Source organism: Protopterus annectens, chromosome 4.part0 (assembly GCF_019279795.1).
Source record: "Protopterus annectens isolate FY-2018-M chromosome 4.part0, PAN1.0, whole genome shotgun sequence".
Classification (NCBI taxonomy): domain Eukaryota; kingdom Metazoa; phylum Chordata; order Ceratodontiformes; family Protopteridae; genus Protopterus; species Protopterus annectens.
This window is the reverse complement of record NC_056733.1, coordinates 742,287,366-742,304,160: the sequence shown is the minus strand read 5'-3', so window position 1 is coordinate 742,304,160 and position 16,795 is coordinate 742,287,366. Positions and strand designations below refer to the sequence as shown.

Sequence of the window (16,795 nt, the reverse complement as noted above, 5' to 3'; positions counted from 1 at the left end):
CTCATTTGACTGAACCTGAGCAAGGAGCACCAATCCAAATTCATTTTGGTTTAAGTAATAGGAAATGACCAAAAATTCTTGTTAATCCCCTTTTACAAATAAAAAACAAATAATCTATGCAATAATCATAAAATATTACTCTGTTGCAAATAAATCTGTGATGTAGATAATTACAGTCTCAGAAAGGCCCATATAGATGTTTGCATAATTAGGTGCAAAGTGGGCACCCATAAGTGTGTCTGAAATCTAAAATTTGGAAGTAAAATCACCTTTGAACAAAAAATAATTAGGTCTTTAACAAAACATGTAATAGGCCAAAAAATTTAGCTCAGTGACCCTTCCCCCTTTAATGTGGACACTGAATGAATGCTATTCACAAGCCATATTAAAGGGAAGAGAGAAAAGCTTCCTCTGTCAAGACCCAATAGAAATATTCCTGACAAACTATAATTTTTCAGTTTATTCAACACATCCTTAGTATTAATGAGTATGGAGACCACCTTATAGGATAAATGTTTCAGGAAACTATCTGAAAACTTGCCACAGGATAAAGATAACCATTTATCGTAGAAACAGTTGAGTATCTAGGTGGATTTCTAATTATTTATTAATTTTGAGTAATGTATAAACTCTGCATGTACTAGATTTTTAATGCATGTCTTTTGTACCTGTGACTGGTGCAAAACCCAAGTCTAAAATCTCTTTCCAACAACTTTAGCATATTCTGATTATAGTCAGACAGATGGTAATAAGTTAATTTTCTCTAATCTTGTTCAATAGATAACATGTTTTGGCACACTATGATGCAGAAAGATTCACATTAATACAATATATATTGTAAACAAGAATGTAGCTGTAAGAAGAACTGTTACAGTGTTAGACATTGTAGTGCTACAGTTGTAGGAAGTACAGCAGAAATGGTTAATGTTAAATGGTTAGTTGTATGATACAGCAGTAATCCCTTTTTAGCAGAAATTAATTTGTCCATTTTTATTGCCAGTAGTGTCTGTATTCTGAAATTAAACTTTATCAAGCCTGCGACAACTACAGTTAGTATTAACATATAATAAGAGTCACTTTTGTTGGTGTAGAGGGATAACATCCTGATTATAACTCAGACAGTCCAAGTTCATTTATTGGCTAGGTGCCTTCTTCTGGACCTGGCATGGGAGAGAAGATATGTTGTGGGTTTATTGACTCATCTTTCATTGGGGGGGAGGTTGCAAATGTCTGTGGTGCATGTTCGTGTATCCCCAGTGGAGAATTAAGACCGTACTGGCAGAGGGCAGGGCTGTCCTGAAGGTTTACATCATTTGCAGAAGTGAATGGCAAATGCCTTTCACTCTCATAGATTGCACACCAAACCTTGATCATGCTACTAGGAATGGGCTCAGGAATTAGGGCCATATTTAGAAAAAACATGTTTCTTGTTTGGATTTGCCCCACTGTTTAAGGATCAAATAAGCCAGCTGTCTTAGAGAGAATCTGATTATCAGCAGGTAGCAGAACCCCCCCCCCCAAATAAAAAGAGAAAAATGTATATGGAAAGTGTGAGTTTTTGTACTTCTTGAATAGGTTGTAGGAGAGCACCTCTGCCCCCCCAACCCCACACACACAAACACACACACACACAAGCTGTGTTTTGCTGTGATTAAGTTGGTCTTCGTGGCATTACTGACAATCTCTGCAGATATACAGAAGATAATTCAACAGTTGAAAAACAGTCACAGAGGTTGAGGAAGAGAAGACATGCATTTACAAATGCTACAGTGAAAACTGAAGGGCTATTGCTTATGTAGTGGCTTATATATTTTGAAGAAGTGGTTTTGTATTATCAAATGTTTAAATGGAATTTATTCATTTTATGGTTTGCTCTGAATGCAATCCCCACATATACAGCCTGCATTTACCCACTGAAGTAAACTATTGTGCAGAGTAGATTTTCTTTGACTTAGGTTCTCTGATTTAGTAGACTACACATAAACATGTACATACAATCTCCTTCATGTTGGATTTTGGTTTATTTCCCAGTGTTCTACTTAAGTAGTACATACAAGTGAGGGTTTGGGCAAAATAATTTGACCTTTCCTCTCTCACCTTTGTTTTGCCATCTACAGCCAATCACAGCGGGAAATGAAGGCAGCATCTCATGTTCTTCAGACAGTGTGGAGCTACAAGGAATTACGAAATGCTTTGCAGAAAGATGGCTGGAACAAAACTCACTTTCAGGTAAGATCTAAGTCTCATTTCAGTGCTGGTCTCAGTTAAGTATTCCTGATGTAGGAATAGAGTATATTAAATTAAACAAGAAACAGTGTACATAATTTAGACTTATTTGTTAACTCATTCACACCAACAGAACTGCCATTTGTTGTGCCATTCTGAGTGCTTCAATGGCAGACTGCTCACAGCAGTTTTTTTTTACAGTGTAACTTACTGCATGTGAAGTTGAGAACTGTGATTAAGCTGCTTCCAGTGTGAAATAAATTAATTTTATCTATACAGGTGAAGTTAAAATATTGCACTGCATCTACAAATTAAAATATTTCTTTAACACTTGGGATTTATCTTTCATTAACATCAGGTGATCACTGTCCAGCCCCCCAGCATAGAAGTACTTCACAGTTATTTAGTGCCTGTGTTGGCAGAAATGAATGAGTCAACTTGATAAATTAACTGGCACATTGTATACCCTTGTCAGCCATGCCCAGGACCACACAAAAAGAAATGCAATATTTATATGTGGTTGTAAATTTTAGTGGCTAGTAAATGTAATAACCTTATAATTGTCTGATGTGCACAACTCCTTTTTAATATCCTTTGACACTGATGTCACACATTTTCTGTGCCGTCACTGCAGTAATGTTTATTTTAATTTTATTTTCCATCTGTATTCTGATGATGTTAATTATTTTTTTCTTTCTTTTGTTTGTATAACATGTATGGGTTGGGGCTGACATAACAGTTAAGCTGTTTACCTCAAAGATACAAGGTACAAGGTTTGATTCTCACATTTGAAGGAAATTGGCTAGGTTTAAAATGTCTCAAAAGGGCAGTTAGCCTAATACTTACTTATGAACCGAAGGTCATGGCTGAAAATGGACCCCAGTGCTCCAATCTACTTATCTTAACAAGTAAAACCGAGTAACCAGTTTGGTAAGCATGTTTTTGTGAGGGTAAGTACCCAGTGAAAAATCACATTGGTATAAGCAGAGAAAGCCGACTCTATGCAAACTCCATACAGATGTTTTCAGAGAACTGGATTGAGTCCCAGACCCTGGTGCTATGAGACAATTGCCTTAATGTTTGAAATATCAATCCACATTATAAAGAAAACTTTTGCCTGTTCTCTCCTTTGTGTTTCTTTCAAATTGCTGCTCTAAACACAGACCAACCAGAACATCGTGTCAGTTTAATGAAATTGCGGTCACATTATAGTCATATTTGGGATCTGCAGCAGCTTTCATACTATTTTAAATTAAGTTTGGTCGGTGCAGTTGTGCAGCCATAGCGTTGTCACCTTACAGCAAGAGGTTATCCAGTTTGATTTTCGACTGGGGTGCCTTCTGTGCGGAGTCTGCATGTCCTCCCTGTATTCGTGTGGGTTTCCTCCTGGTGCTCCGGTTTCCTCCCACTTTATAAAGACATGATTCTGGAGTGTTTCTCCCCAGGCCTCCGCTGAAAATTTTCTTCATTCCAAGTTGGACTTTCCTGGTAAACAAATGTTAAATTAAATTAAAATTAAGTTAAAGTTAAAAGGCACTGAGAGCTGCTGTTTTTTGCTAATATTGCAGTACTATTTTAGAAGCTTCTGTCTGACTTGGTGTCTGGCTGAAAAAGCTCTATCCACAAACAAAAAAAAAATACATAGATTGCACCAGTTATAAAATAACCATTTAAAACAATCAATCGATGGGTGTATGGACTCTTAGGGTGAACTCCTCAAACACTGACCTGTTAGGATCATGTTTCCTTCAACAAGAAGTGATGCCTTCATAGTCTTCTGGACTTCAGGCCATGAAATCTGTATAGTGTCATCATGGTCCACTGTTGAAAAAATACTGTTGTGCATGAGCATATTCTGTTATATATCCAAAATAGTGGGATTCAGAACCATATGTTACCATTGGGCTGCTTACCTCTAATTTGATATTGTAATGTTGGCGTATCAGCCAGTGAGCACAGGAAAACATTTTCTGTAGTAAGAAGCTTTCAACAAATATAAAAGAAAGTTCACCATTTCTTATTTTCGTAGGTGAATGCTAGGCTAAAGACACAGGGATTTTTTTTAGGCCTAACCATGCTTCCCAAATATAACTGAAAGTTTTGATACCTAAGATTATTGTGGGGAGTATTTATAGGCTTGGGTGTAAGTGGTCTAGCATTTACTGGCTGCCTTTATTAGAGACGTAGGTGCCAGACTACTGGTAAATTTCCAGTTCCCCATCCACTGGTCCAAGTTATGCTTGAATTAGGTTAGGGAAGAGCTCTGCTTTACATGGATGGGAAGTGTGTTCCAGAGAAGTGCTAGTCTGTGAAGCACATACCTGTCCCTCCAACATGTTCTGTTCACATCTTTAGGTTCCCAGATCAGGCAATTCTCATGCTGTTTGTTTTATGAATGTGCAGCAGGTGTATCAGAGTGGGATCAGAGGATGATTTGTAGGCTAGACACAGGTCACCTCTTAACAGTCTATAGGAGACCACGTACAAGGAAAGGGGTTTGACGGGGTCGACAGAGGGCATATTGCTTATGCCCTATATTATTTTGGTAAGGAATCTCTGTAGATTTCCATTTGTTGTATATGCCTGGTCAGGTGCATGTGGAAGAGGACATTGTACTCAATGATTGGCCTGATAAGGTAGTTGTACAGTGGAACAATGACATCCTTGGACTTGGATGCAATAACCTTGCTTATAAGTTGTGCAACATAGAATGATTTATCTACTACTATAGACTCATGAAGGTCAAAGACCAGATTAACGTCTAAATACGTTCCCAAGGCCCTGACTATTTTGTCTTCTCTTAGGAGTGTGTTATGAATGTTGTAGTTTCCATAGGTATCCATTTTCCCAAAGGATACAGTCATGCATTTCTTGGCAATGAGTTTTAGACCATGGCTCTGGCAAAAGTTATTAATCTGTGTCAGGTCTTCTTGTGGGGTATTTGTGTCATTTTAAGATTCTGTGACTGCACCTAGTTTGCAGTCACCTGCAGTCATGGTCAGGCAGAGGCCCTTCATGTTGGCCTTGACTTCAGAGAAGTAGATGCTAAAAAGGAGCAGACCCGGTACATAGTCCTGTGGGATTCTGCCAGTGACCACTCTCTTCCTTGCGGTACATCTCCCCATCCAAACTTCTTGGGTCCTATCTGTGAACTAGCTGTCTATCTAGTTTATATCTAATTTCATATGTCTGCCTACAATGTTCAAGTGGAGTATTGTGTCAGATGCCTTGGTCAGGTCAAGATAGGCAGTATGCACAATTTTGCCCTCATCCATTGCTTTGGTGACCTTGTCAAAGAAGTCCACCAGGTTGAGTATTGCTGTCCTGCCCTTGATGAAAAAAAAACTGGGTCGGAGCCAGTGTTTGAAGGTTTCCTATGTTGTTGTTTATCATTTCCACGATAATTCTTTCCAACACCTTACATATGATACTAGTCAGACTTATGGGTCTATAGTTACTGGGGTCCATAGATGGCCTGCCCTTGTGCAGATGCAAATGGCAGTTGCAGTCCTCAATTCACTTGGCATGAAACCTGTATGGAGGCTAGAGTTAAAAAGTGGTTCCAGTGGTCCTATTTCTTGAAATTAAGGAGGCACCCTGGTTTATTTTTAGGGTCCATTAATGCATTATTTTTGTGCTTGGAGAGGCCATTGAGGACCTGTTCCATAATGATTGTTGGCAAAGTTATATTTGAGGTATTTTCTGATGATTGGGGTGGAGAGGGACATGAAATAGAAGCTAAATTTGTCAGCCAGTAGGTTTGCTATGTCTTCTGGATCAGTATTTGTGGTTCAGCACATTGCTGTGAACAGCTTTTGAGATTGCGGACATAGCTGAAGAAAGCTTTGTGGTTGTCCTTGGTCTGAGTGACTGTTATGACCTCAAATTTGACTTTGGAAGACTTGGCAAACCCCCTGGGTTTCTTGTTTAGATTGATGAGGGCATTTTTATCTTGCAGGGCATTGCCCTTCCTACCTTTTGCCATGATTTTCACCCTTTTGTTGTGCAGCCTATTGATGTCAGGATGCCACCAGGGTGGTTTATTTTTTGTGTTTGTGCTGTGTTTATTCCAGGTAGTTATAACTGTCTCTGTACAGCTGTTTATATGAATGTACTGGATTTCTGTGAACAATTCCACATAGGCATTGGTGTTCTCAGAGTTTGGGTGGACTTGGAGTTTTGCCAGGGTATCTCTTAATAGTAGGAAGTTTGCCTTAGAATAGTTCCTAAATGTTCCTGTATTAGGTAACGTCCCAGGATATATTTGTATTTCAAAATTACAGCTTTATTGTCTGACATGACCAGAGAGGACATTACACTGGTGTGTGTGTGTTGGGGGTGGGGGGGTGCAATGTTCTCCCATGTTTGTGAGTCCAGGATGTTAGTGTGTGTATGGACTAGCTGGTCCAAAGAGTTTATATTTAAAAAGTCTCTGAGCCTGCATGTTTGGCATTGTTTATGATTCCCAGTTTATAGTGGAATAGTTCTAGTCATCCATGAATATGGTTTTGGGTTGAACGAGGAGTGTCTCTAGAATGTTTATGCATATGTTGTGGGTCTCCTAGGCCATAGAGAGGGATCATTAGCTTTCAAGGATATGGTATTGGAATTTGCCTATGGTAAATTGAATGTGGAGAAACTCAACATGTCATACAGTTTGACCAGCCTTGAGGTTTGTTTGTTTTTGATGTAAACTGAGATACCTTCACCTTTTGTCCCTTTCTGTGCAATAGGTGGTCTAAGTGTGTGGAAGCCCTGCACTGCTGGGGTGCTTTCCGTGGCTTTAAAGCATGTCAAAGTAACTGCGCAGATGTCCACATTTTCCAGGATGAGGAGAGCTTACAGGGAATGTAGTTTCTTGTTTAGACTTCTGGCACTGAGCAGTAACACTTTCAGATTTTCTTGGGTTGGTTTTGCTATGACTGAAAATTTGTTTGGTTAGCAATACCTAGAAAAGGCACTGCAGGAGTGGACAAGGTATTATCCAATATTAAAAAGCCTAGAAGGGGACAGGTGCAGACCATCCCTGACATAGTCTGTTAAACCTTATCCTCCCAAGCTAACGAATATTGTGCCCGTTTTTGAATGACACCAAAACTAAGCCAGTTATTAAAGTAAATTATCGATTGTCCGTATTGTGCCATCATCCTTAGAGAAGATAGAATGCTGCTCAGTGCTATGCTCATATCAGCCTGGGATGCATAGCTCCATCATGTCTCTTTTCATATAGTCCATGGAGGTGCAGCTCAGCTTGTTTACACCCTCATAGACTATGACTGAGTCATACTGGTACATGTGGTTCAGTAACCTGACTACATGCGTGATATGGCAGATCCTGATCCCTGGCAGACAACTGACCATGATTCTCTCCTTACTCAGCCTGATGAGTGGGACATCTGTATGTCTCACAGTGGAGTCTTCTATGACCAAACTATTGGGTTGTGTGGTGTCTTGACTTTTGGGCTTATGATTTGAGACATTGCGAGATGTGCCTGCATGTGTTGTGTGAGTGTTTTTAGTGGAGTGCTTTTTGGAATGCTGAGGATGTTTATTGGAAGTGCAATGTTTGGGAAAGCCCTGGAGTTTAAAAAGAGTTTCAGCAAATAGTGGTCTATGTGTCTTGATTGTGCTATGTTTGGTGGGTGTATTATTAATGTTGATGACAATGTGTTTGGTGTGTTACAAGTATTTGTACTTCAAAGACTTGCCTCCACTGACATTGTATAAATACATTTCTCACATTATTTGTCAGTTTGTTTATGTATTAAATGGTTGTCTGCAAACATGAGATAACTGCTTCATTGCATCAGGATGCTCATATCCACCAAAACTGGCTGTGGAGATGGTAGAAACGTGCATATCCAAGATTGCCAGTCATTATTATGCGATCTACAAGGGGATGGTACAAGAAGGTTTGCGATTAGCTTGGGTGCTGAAAGAGTTTAGGCTACAATCAAGACTATGAGGGGCTAAACTTGTGAGACAATGCTCCTGAGAGTGCACAAGTAAGCACTAGCATTGCTAGGGCAAAGTGATGCGACAACTGCCTTGGGTGCAAAGAGTTGGGAGGGGGGGGTGAATTCAGCAAATCTGGATCTCTGCTAAATGCAATACTAGATTTTAAAAGCTGGTATTGTATTTGCAGTCAAACCAGAGTGCTGTAGCACTCCTATGTGGTCTAAACTCTGTAGTGCCTGCTTGCTACAGTTTAAAAGTAAAAAAAGGAAACTCTATTTTTTTTTAACTAAAACCTGAGCACTGTAGCGCTAAGTGCATGCAGGGTATAAACAGTTGCAACTGTTTAATACATTTTTGGCAAGCAATTTCCTACAGTTTAAAAGAAGAAATGATTTTTCTGTAATAAATCGTGTGGAAGGAGGGGTTGGGTCAAGGCACGGAAACAGGACCTGAATCGCTGGGACTAAAGAGGTGTGTGTGTGTGTGTGTGTGTGTGTGTGTGTGTGTGTGTGTGTGTGTGTGTGTGTGTGTGTGTGTCTGTGTGTCTGTGTGTTACTTATGCATCTAGCCACCTGGCTGGTTTCCCAATAGAAGGAATGGCATTTATTTTGCTCTTCAGTGAAGAGCTGGGGGCATGGATATAACTTTAGTAGCAGTGGGCTAATTACAGTGAAGCGATGTTTCATGGTACTGGCACAGGGCATTGATTGAGGCAGCTACACTTCTGCAACTAAGTAATGAGGAAATTTCAGTATAATAGGGAAATTTTAATTCTAATCTTCTATATCTGTACATGCCACTGCTTGTGGGACTTGTGTGACTGTCAGCATTGTGCAACTGCGGCAACTGTATAGCATTAGAGAAAATTCGAAAGTGAGGTAAAGGGCCCTCTGGTCAATAAGAAACAGCACAGATTTCTATCTTTTAATTAATCCAAGGTCAAAAATGCCTCGGGTTCTCTCAACTCTCACTAGAGTTTCACCAAAACTTTTTTAACCTTAGATCACAAAAAGGGCAAAAATTGAAATTTCAACAAAGAATATAGTATAGTAATGCAGTAAAAATGACAAACTGTATGCAGTGCAAGTACAGAAGCAATGAAAACATTCTTACTAATCTCAATTTAGGCTGTATTCAAACAAAAAAAAAATTCCTTTTCGTTGTGTTTAGTGTAGAGAAACAGAAAAAGCATCTGGGTATCCTGAGGCAATGTTACAACTGCCTCATGTACACAGACAACCCTCTCCTCCTACCATAAAACACTAACATATGCGAGAGATGCAATTATACAACCAAACTGGAAGCTAATCTGTCTCCACCCAAGACTGGAACAGACAGTCAAGAGGAGAAGGTTAACACTTGCACCACAATTCCAGCCGCACACAGACCTACTAAAACAGCACTAGCAAAAAAATACACATAAGTACACATAATCATACTCGGAGGCTCTAAATAAAAACCTGCAAAAGCATCAGAGAACTCCAAAGCAGGCACCCAAACAACCTGCACTTCCCGTCACAAACCAGACAACACATAAAACACAAAATCAGTGTGCCGCACAATCACAGCCCTTAAGGCAAAATAACATAACTAACACACTAGTAATAGGTGACTCAGGCACACTGACGTCCCACTCACTAGGCTGGACAAGCAGAAGGTTACTGTTAGCTGCCTGTCGGGATCCAGAATCCGCCACATAACACAAGCACTTGGGTCACTCCAGAACAAGTACAAATATGACTCTGTCATTGTTCATGTTGGTGTGAATGACCTGGACGCACCTCCCTGGACTACATGAAAAGAGACATGGAAGAGCTCTCTGATCATGTAGCCCAGGCTGATATGACCCTGACCCTGAGTAGCATCCTGCCCTCACCAAGAATGATACCTCAGTATAAAGAAAAAATGATCAATTTCAACAATTGGCTAAGCTTCTGGTGTCATTCAAAGGGGATCCAGTATCTGTCAGCCTTGGACGACATGCTCGACAAGCCACGTTGCTTCACAAGAGACAGCTTGCACCTGTCACCCTTAGGCTTTCGAATACTGGCCAAGGCTCTTGCTCCCCCCGTAGTGCCTTTTTTAGGCAAGGCTCAAAAGCCAAACCCACCTCCCTAAACAGCACAATTAACAAAAAACTGAGGGTTATGCTACTCAGTGCCAGGAGTTTAAATCTCAAAATGCACCCGCTCAAAGCACTCCTCAGTATGGAGAATGTCGACATCTGTGCAGTAACTGCAACCTGGTTCAAGGCTCTAAAGAGCACCCCAGCACTACCGGGCTGCAACTCATACCACACATTTCGGCCACAGAACACGGACCGAAACACAAAAGGAGGGGGTGTATACATATTCATCAAGGATACCTACACCTCCAGGTTAGTGGCGCAGCATGATACCTCTGAGATCATCCATGTGCAACTAACATCTGGCAAATCTGCAGTGCAAATTGTGGCCTGCTACAGATCACTCTCCATGACCCAGGACCACCACTCCACCTTTCTGGAGACACTGGAAAACATGAAGGTTCTACCAAACACCCTGATATTGGGCGATTTCAATTACCCTACCATTCACTGGGAAAACTACTCAAGTACAAATTCCCAGGCCCAGCGCTTCCTGGAATTCATCAACTCAAATGCCCTGGATCAGCTGGTAAACTCCCCTACCAGAGGTGAAAGCATATTGGACTTGGTCATCACCAACATGGGCAACAGGTGTTCCACACCGGAGGTCAACCCGTCACTGGTTAGATCAGACCATAAACTAATCACTCTGGATGTCCACACCCCACCACCACCCCCAACTAAGGAAACCACAGTAAAAAAACTTTTCTAAAGCAAACTTCACCTTACTTAAAACAGAGGTGGTAAGTTTCACAGCTCCCACGCTAAAGGATAACACAGCCCAAGATGCGGAAACCTTTACAAATGCACTCTATGAGCACCTACAAGGATGCATGGATCATGCCATCTCTAGCAAAACTATGACTCACTCCTCCAAGAGAAGGAAACCAGTTTGGTGGACTCCTGCAATAAATAGGCTATACAATAGAAGGAGGAAACTAGTTCAGAAAAAAAGCAAATCCCAAGAAGGAAAGACATCCCTAATCGGTATCAGTAAGAAACTAAGGTCCCTCATGAAATCATCCAAGGCTAACTTCGAAAGAAAAATAGCCAAGGATTCAAAAGATAACCACAAAGCCTTCTTTAGCTATGTTAAGAATCTAAGTGGCAACTCGCAGATATGCACTGAACTAGTGCAAAATAGCACAAAATATGCGGAACCTACCGATATTGCCAACATCCTGGCAGATAGATTCAGTGCAAACTTCACCCCTGTCTCACCTCCAAAAGGGCGCACAACAATACTGGAAAAGTGTAGTGTCCCATAAATCACAGACACACAGGTGAAAACAGCCCGTTCAAAAGCCAAAAATACAGCGGCAATGGGACCGGATGGTGTCCCAGGCTGCGTCTTGCACAAACTACAGAACGAACTAACCCCCCACCTAAACACGATGTTCAACCTCAGCCTCTCCACAGGCTACATGCCCATAGAATAGCGCACAGCAACAGTTATTCCTCTCCACAAAGGAGGGGCCACAACTGACCCGGGTAACTATCACCTCATAAGCCTGACTAGCCTTGTCTGCAAGGCTATGGAGCGCATCATCATGGAGCTCATTAACAAAGACATTGGGAACCTCCAAACATTTGACCCGACCCAGTTCGGCTTTGTTAAGGGCAGATCATGCCTACTAAACCTGGTTAACTTCTTTGAAACAGTCACCAAGGCCATAGACAAGGGAAAGATGGTTCACACAGACTACCTTGACCTCGCCAAGGCTTTCAACACCATTCCCCACTCAGGTATTGCAGAAAAACTCACCAGCCTGAACATAAACCCCTACGTCATGAGATGGTTTGCCAACTGACTTACAGACAGAACTCACACGGAAAGAATAGTGGGCTGCGGGTCCGACTCTAAACCAGTCACAAGTGGTGTCCCACAAGGCTCGGTCCTGGGACCCCTTCTGTTCGGCATATACTTCTCAAAAATACAGGCAAACACAGGACGACTATGGCTAACCAAGTTCGCCGATGACTGCAAACTGGGAGCCATAACTGACTCTCCAGTTGACACGGACATCCTTCAAAAGGACCTTACTGAGACAGATACCTGGTGTCAAAGTCATGGCCTCAAGCTAAATGCCAAAAAATGCATAGTCATCCCGTTTGGGAAAAACAAAACACCCACGAATTACCACATAGGTGGCAGCCCCCTTAATACAGAAGAGTTAATAAGAGATATGGGGACCCAGGTAGATAGTAATCTCTCCTTTGTCAATCATATTGTTAAAGTAATTAGGAAATCCTTCTATGTGGCCCATCTAATTACTAAAGGGTTTGCATCTAGAAATAAAGAGGTTATAGTGCCCCTCAGTGGTATATCGCTTACTTAGAGGTGATCTCTGCCTGACTTACAAAGCCATGTCCAACTCAGAAGTGATGGACATGCTCCACCTAAAGAAGTCCAAGTCACTGCGAGCCACACTCTCTAGTGAGCTAAACCTCACAACAACAATAAATAGAACATGCTGGAAGGATAGATTCCTGTCACAGAGACTCCCCATGCTTTGGAACAAGATTCCAAATTACATCAGGCAGAGCCCCTCACTAACACTCTTCCAGAGAAACCTTGACGAGTGGATGGGTAACAGAAAATCCACCCGTGGGATCACTTCATTGACTCTGCTTGGCAGAGGATCAGTTAATTAATCAGTGGGGCGGCAAAAGCTGACACACTCTGGCTAGGCTTATAAATGCCCTCGGGCAGCTAGCCTAGTAAATACCTATGAACCTATGACACAAATGGATGAATTGGCACTTGGTAACTATATGAAATGCTTTGCTGTCATGGCCTCCATGTGTTCAACATCTCAATACAAATTTAGCCACTGCTTAGTGCTATTCATACATGTTCTGCTTATGTATTGTCACCTGTATGACGATACAAAAAAGACTTCTAAGTTCTCTGACTTAAAACTGTTGTCAGTAAAATTACAGTGTAATTTGTTTCAGAGTATGTTGCTTATGTTTTCCTCTAAGCATAATGGTACATCTGCATATAATGGCATGATGAAAAATAAACACCAAGCATGCCTTTTGAGGACTAGTAAAGCATATCACTGTTTTTTCAAATGTATAAGCCTCAGTGAGATGGTTGTTGTCTTCTGACTCACTACAGACTTAATTGACCTCTATAGTTTAGCATTGATCTCTAATTAACAAGTTGCTGCTGTCTTCATTGACTTGATTCATATTTTTTAAGCCCACAGCATCTACTCTTCCCAAAGGATCTAAGGACAGCACAGGGAAATCTGGTTACGATGACAGCACTTTGCCTCTAATGGACAAGAGCCAAGGTCAGTAGACAACTGTTTTTTTTTCTTTTCTTCAGCTTTCAATTCAGCACATCTTTATCTGTTGACATCATTTACCTTTAACTTTTCTGTGACACAGTTACTTCCCAACCAAAGTAAGGTCTCAGTACACAATCCTATCTTTAATCTTTGTAAGATTGTCACAGGGTCCATGACTACAAAATAAGCCAGATGTAGTTTAAGTTTTGTCCCTGTCAGCCATCCATGCCCACTTGTGAGCAGATAGCTCACGTTAGATCCCTAATCTCCATTGGAAATACATTAATAGGTGATACATCCCATGCCATGATCTCTTTGGCTTCGTACTAGGAGAGGTAAGCAAGCATCCCCTCTGCATTCATCGCCCTTCCTTAAAAGCTGCTGCAGTGCCCGGACTGCCAACTAAACCTGAACTGTCTGGCCGTAGTGAGAGCAATGACTCCAGCAGAGTTTTACATCTGTTGTTCAGAAAGAGCATTTTGCAGCAGGTGAAAACCTGTATATACTAGTTAAGAATCTGCTTTTTTCTTTGGAACTCAGACCCTGCAAATGCTAAAGGAGGATGGTTTGTCTCTGCTTTTCCCTTAAGTTGTTATTGTGACGTTGCTGCAGTAGCTATCTTTAGTGAGTTTGACACATGGATGCATGGATGAGTATTCAAAATAAAGTCACTACCAGTGCAAGGCTGAGTTTCAGTGGCACAGCAGGTAGCACACTCACCTTTGATGAAGAAGGATGTGTGTTTTACTGCCACACCATGAAGATGGATTGCTGACACTGCACTATAGCATGAGGGGGTGTTGCTGCACTCTTGAGTGTGTCGCCCTTTGGATGAGATGTTAAACTGAGGTCCCATTTGTTTGATTTGGTGGTAGCTCAAGTGAATGTAAAAGATCCCACAGCACCTATTGAAAAGAGTAGAGGGCTTTATTACATATTCGTGTATATGCACATCAAAAATTTTCATTCCAGATTCAAATTTGGAAAAAAAGCACACCTAAATTGTTCATAAATCAAAGCATCATATCAGCATTTATGTCCATATTGCTCACCCTGCCCCCTTATTCCACAACAACCTCTTAATTTTATTTGCCAGCATACTGTAGCTCTTTGTCTTGTATTCCTAAAAATCCAAAGAATGCCAATCATTAATTTATTTAATTTCTTCTCTATTTCTTCTTCTCTGTTTTCATAATACTAATACACCACCATTCATATTTCTTTATGAATTTCTAAATAACACAAATCCCACATTTTTTAATTCTTTCACAATCCAAAAATACATGCTACATAGCTTCCACTATGTTATATGCCTTATACATCCTGTCAGGTCCCTATCAGTGTATCGAACACACTACTTACCGAACACCTCTTTGTTGAACTCTATTAAGTGAAATCTTATTTTGTTGAACAGAGGTTTTAATGAAGTTTTTCCCAGGGTAAAAAAACAGTGGGCTGTCATCAGGGATTTGCCTTTTTTTCCCACTGTAGTACAATCTTGGAGTTGGTATATTTAGTTGGGGGGGGTGCACCCCCCCCTCCAGGGTGGGTTTTAAATAGTGCTGTTTTTGTTGCGGTTACTGGGCTGCCAAACTGTTTTTTCCCCTAGGAAAAACTTTGCTGAAATGATCGTTCAACGGAATAAGACTTCACTTAGTGTTTGATGCAGAGGTGTTTGGTAAGTAGTGCATTATAGACCCATTCTGTCTTCCTTTTGCTTATATTTCATGTCATCCTCAACAGGTAATTTACTTAACATCAGCATCCACAAAAATCTCTTATTTCTAATTAATTTTTAAATCTAGCCTGCATTCTGCTAATAGCATGTTTAATTGTGTCCTCCTTACTATCTCGTACTTTAATATAACAAAAACTTTCCATTACCCCTTCATAGCATTTATACCAATTTTGACATTCCATTCTAACTCCAGTCTTTCAATTACTTCACAGTATTCCCTGTCATTAATATCTCCAAATGTTCTTTTTTTTCTTTTTCCTCACAAGAAGACAGAAAAAATATCACATTTTTAATCCCAATTCTCTTTGCCTTGTAATTACAATACAATACGCTTTTAAGCTGAGTTCAACCCAGAACCCCATATAAAACTAAAAAAAAAATCCAAAAGCTTCTTCTCCAACTCTTTTAGAACCCCCAATACCCTAATTTACTTAACATACTGAATGTATTAAATAAACCTCATTAAAAAAAGATAACTCAAACATTTTCCATGTATTAATATTACTCTCCAAATCTAACAATAGTCTTTTCTAGTTTTCTCAAAATGTAATGACATCCAAATTCAATCATCCAGTAAATTAAAGGAATTCTTAAATAAACACCTGCTATTTTAACAACCTTTCCAAACCCTTTACACTTTTTTATCCAGCTATAATCCTACATTCTTCAGAAAATATTCTGTCTCCATAATTATTTCTCTTAACAAACCTTTATTTCTAGCACGTTACCATCTCATCTGCATAAGACATGTATACAGGAATTTTAACATTTTAAAAACACCTCCTCTCATCCTTTCATAAGCCTTAATCAAAACAGCATTCATCATAATTGCAAACAAAAACAGCAAATGGACGCACCTGCTTAACTCCCCTCTTTATTTTAATCTCCTTACTGAACTACCCATTCAGCTCAGCTTTCAGAGAAGAAAAGTTTACTTGACAGTTCAATGACAGGAATAATCTTCTCACTAATCCCATAACTTCTCATTATCGCAAACATATTATCATGATCTATAGTATCATATGCCTTCTCAAACATCACAGACAGATATCTTTCCTTCTCTACCTAGATTAATATCACAAACAACCTCTTTAACAATTAACAACAAATCCTTAACACACTTATTTGTATGCCATATACATCACTGGCTATAATACCATTCATCACTTTACTTTGTCTTCTCTGATTTATTCTCATAATATTTTATAGTCTGCATTATTTGATATTTAAAGGCCTCCAATTTTTAATCTCAATTTTCTTTCCTTTATTACAAATACATTTCTTAATTCCATCATACATTCTTTCATTTTTAATGCAGTATTCCAACCACTCATTGAATGCCTCAAGCAAATAAACGTTTTGTCTTTCATGCATCCCTGCATAAAGCTGATATCTTATTCCATCAGCCCCTGGAGCACTCATCCCATATTTTTCAGGACCTTGTTTAAC

At 40.1% G+C, this 16,795-nt stretch overlaps 1 protein-coding gene across 1 annotated transcript in view; it reads left to right on the top strand.

Annotated features, from left to right (window-relative positions):
• ARVCF (ARVCF delta catenin family member) overlaps positions 1–16,795 on the top strand; it is a 2,347,833-nt gene that overhangs the window by 2,130,017 nt on the left and 201,021 nt on the right. The window contains exons 13-14 of the mRNA XM_044068704.1: positions 2,118–2,229; positions 13,518–13,611. Of these exons, the coding sequence (XP_043924639.1) occupies positions 2,118–2,229; positions 13,518–13,611 (206 nt within the window). The remainder of the gene's footprint in view (positions 1–2,117; positions 2,230–13,517; positions 13,612–16,795) is intronic.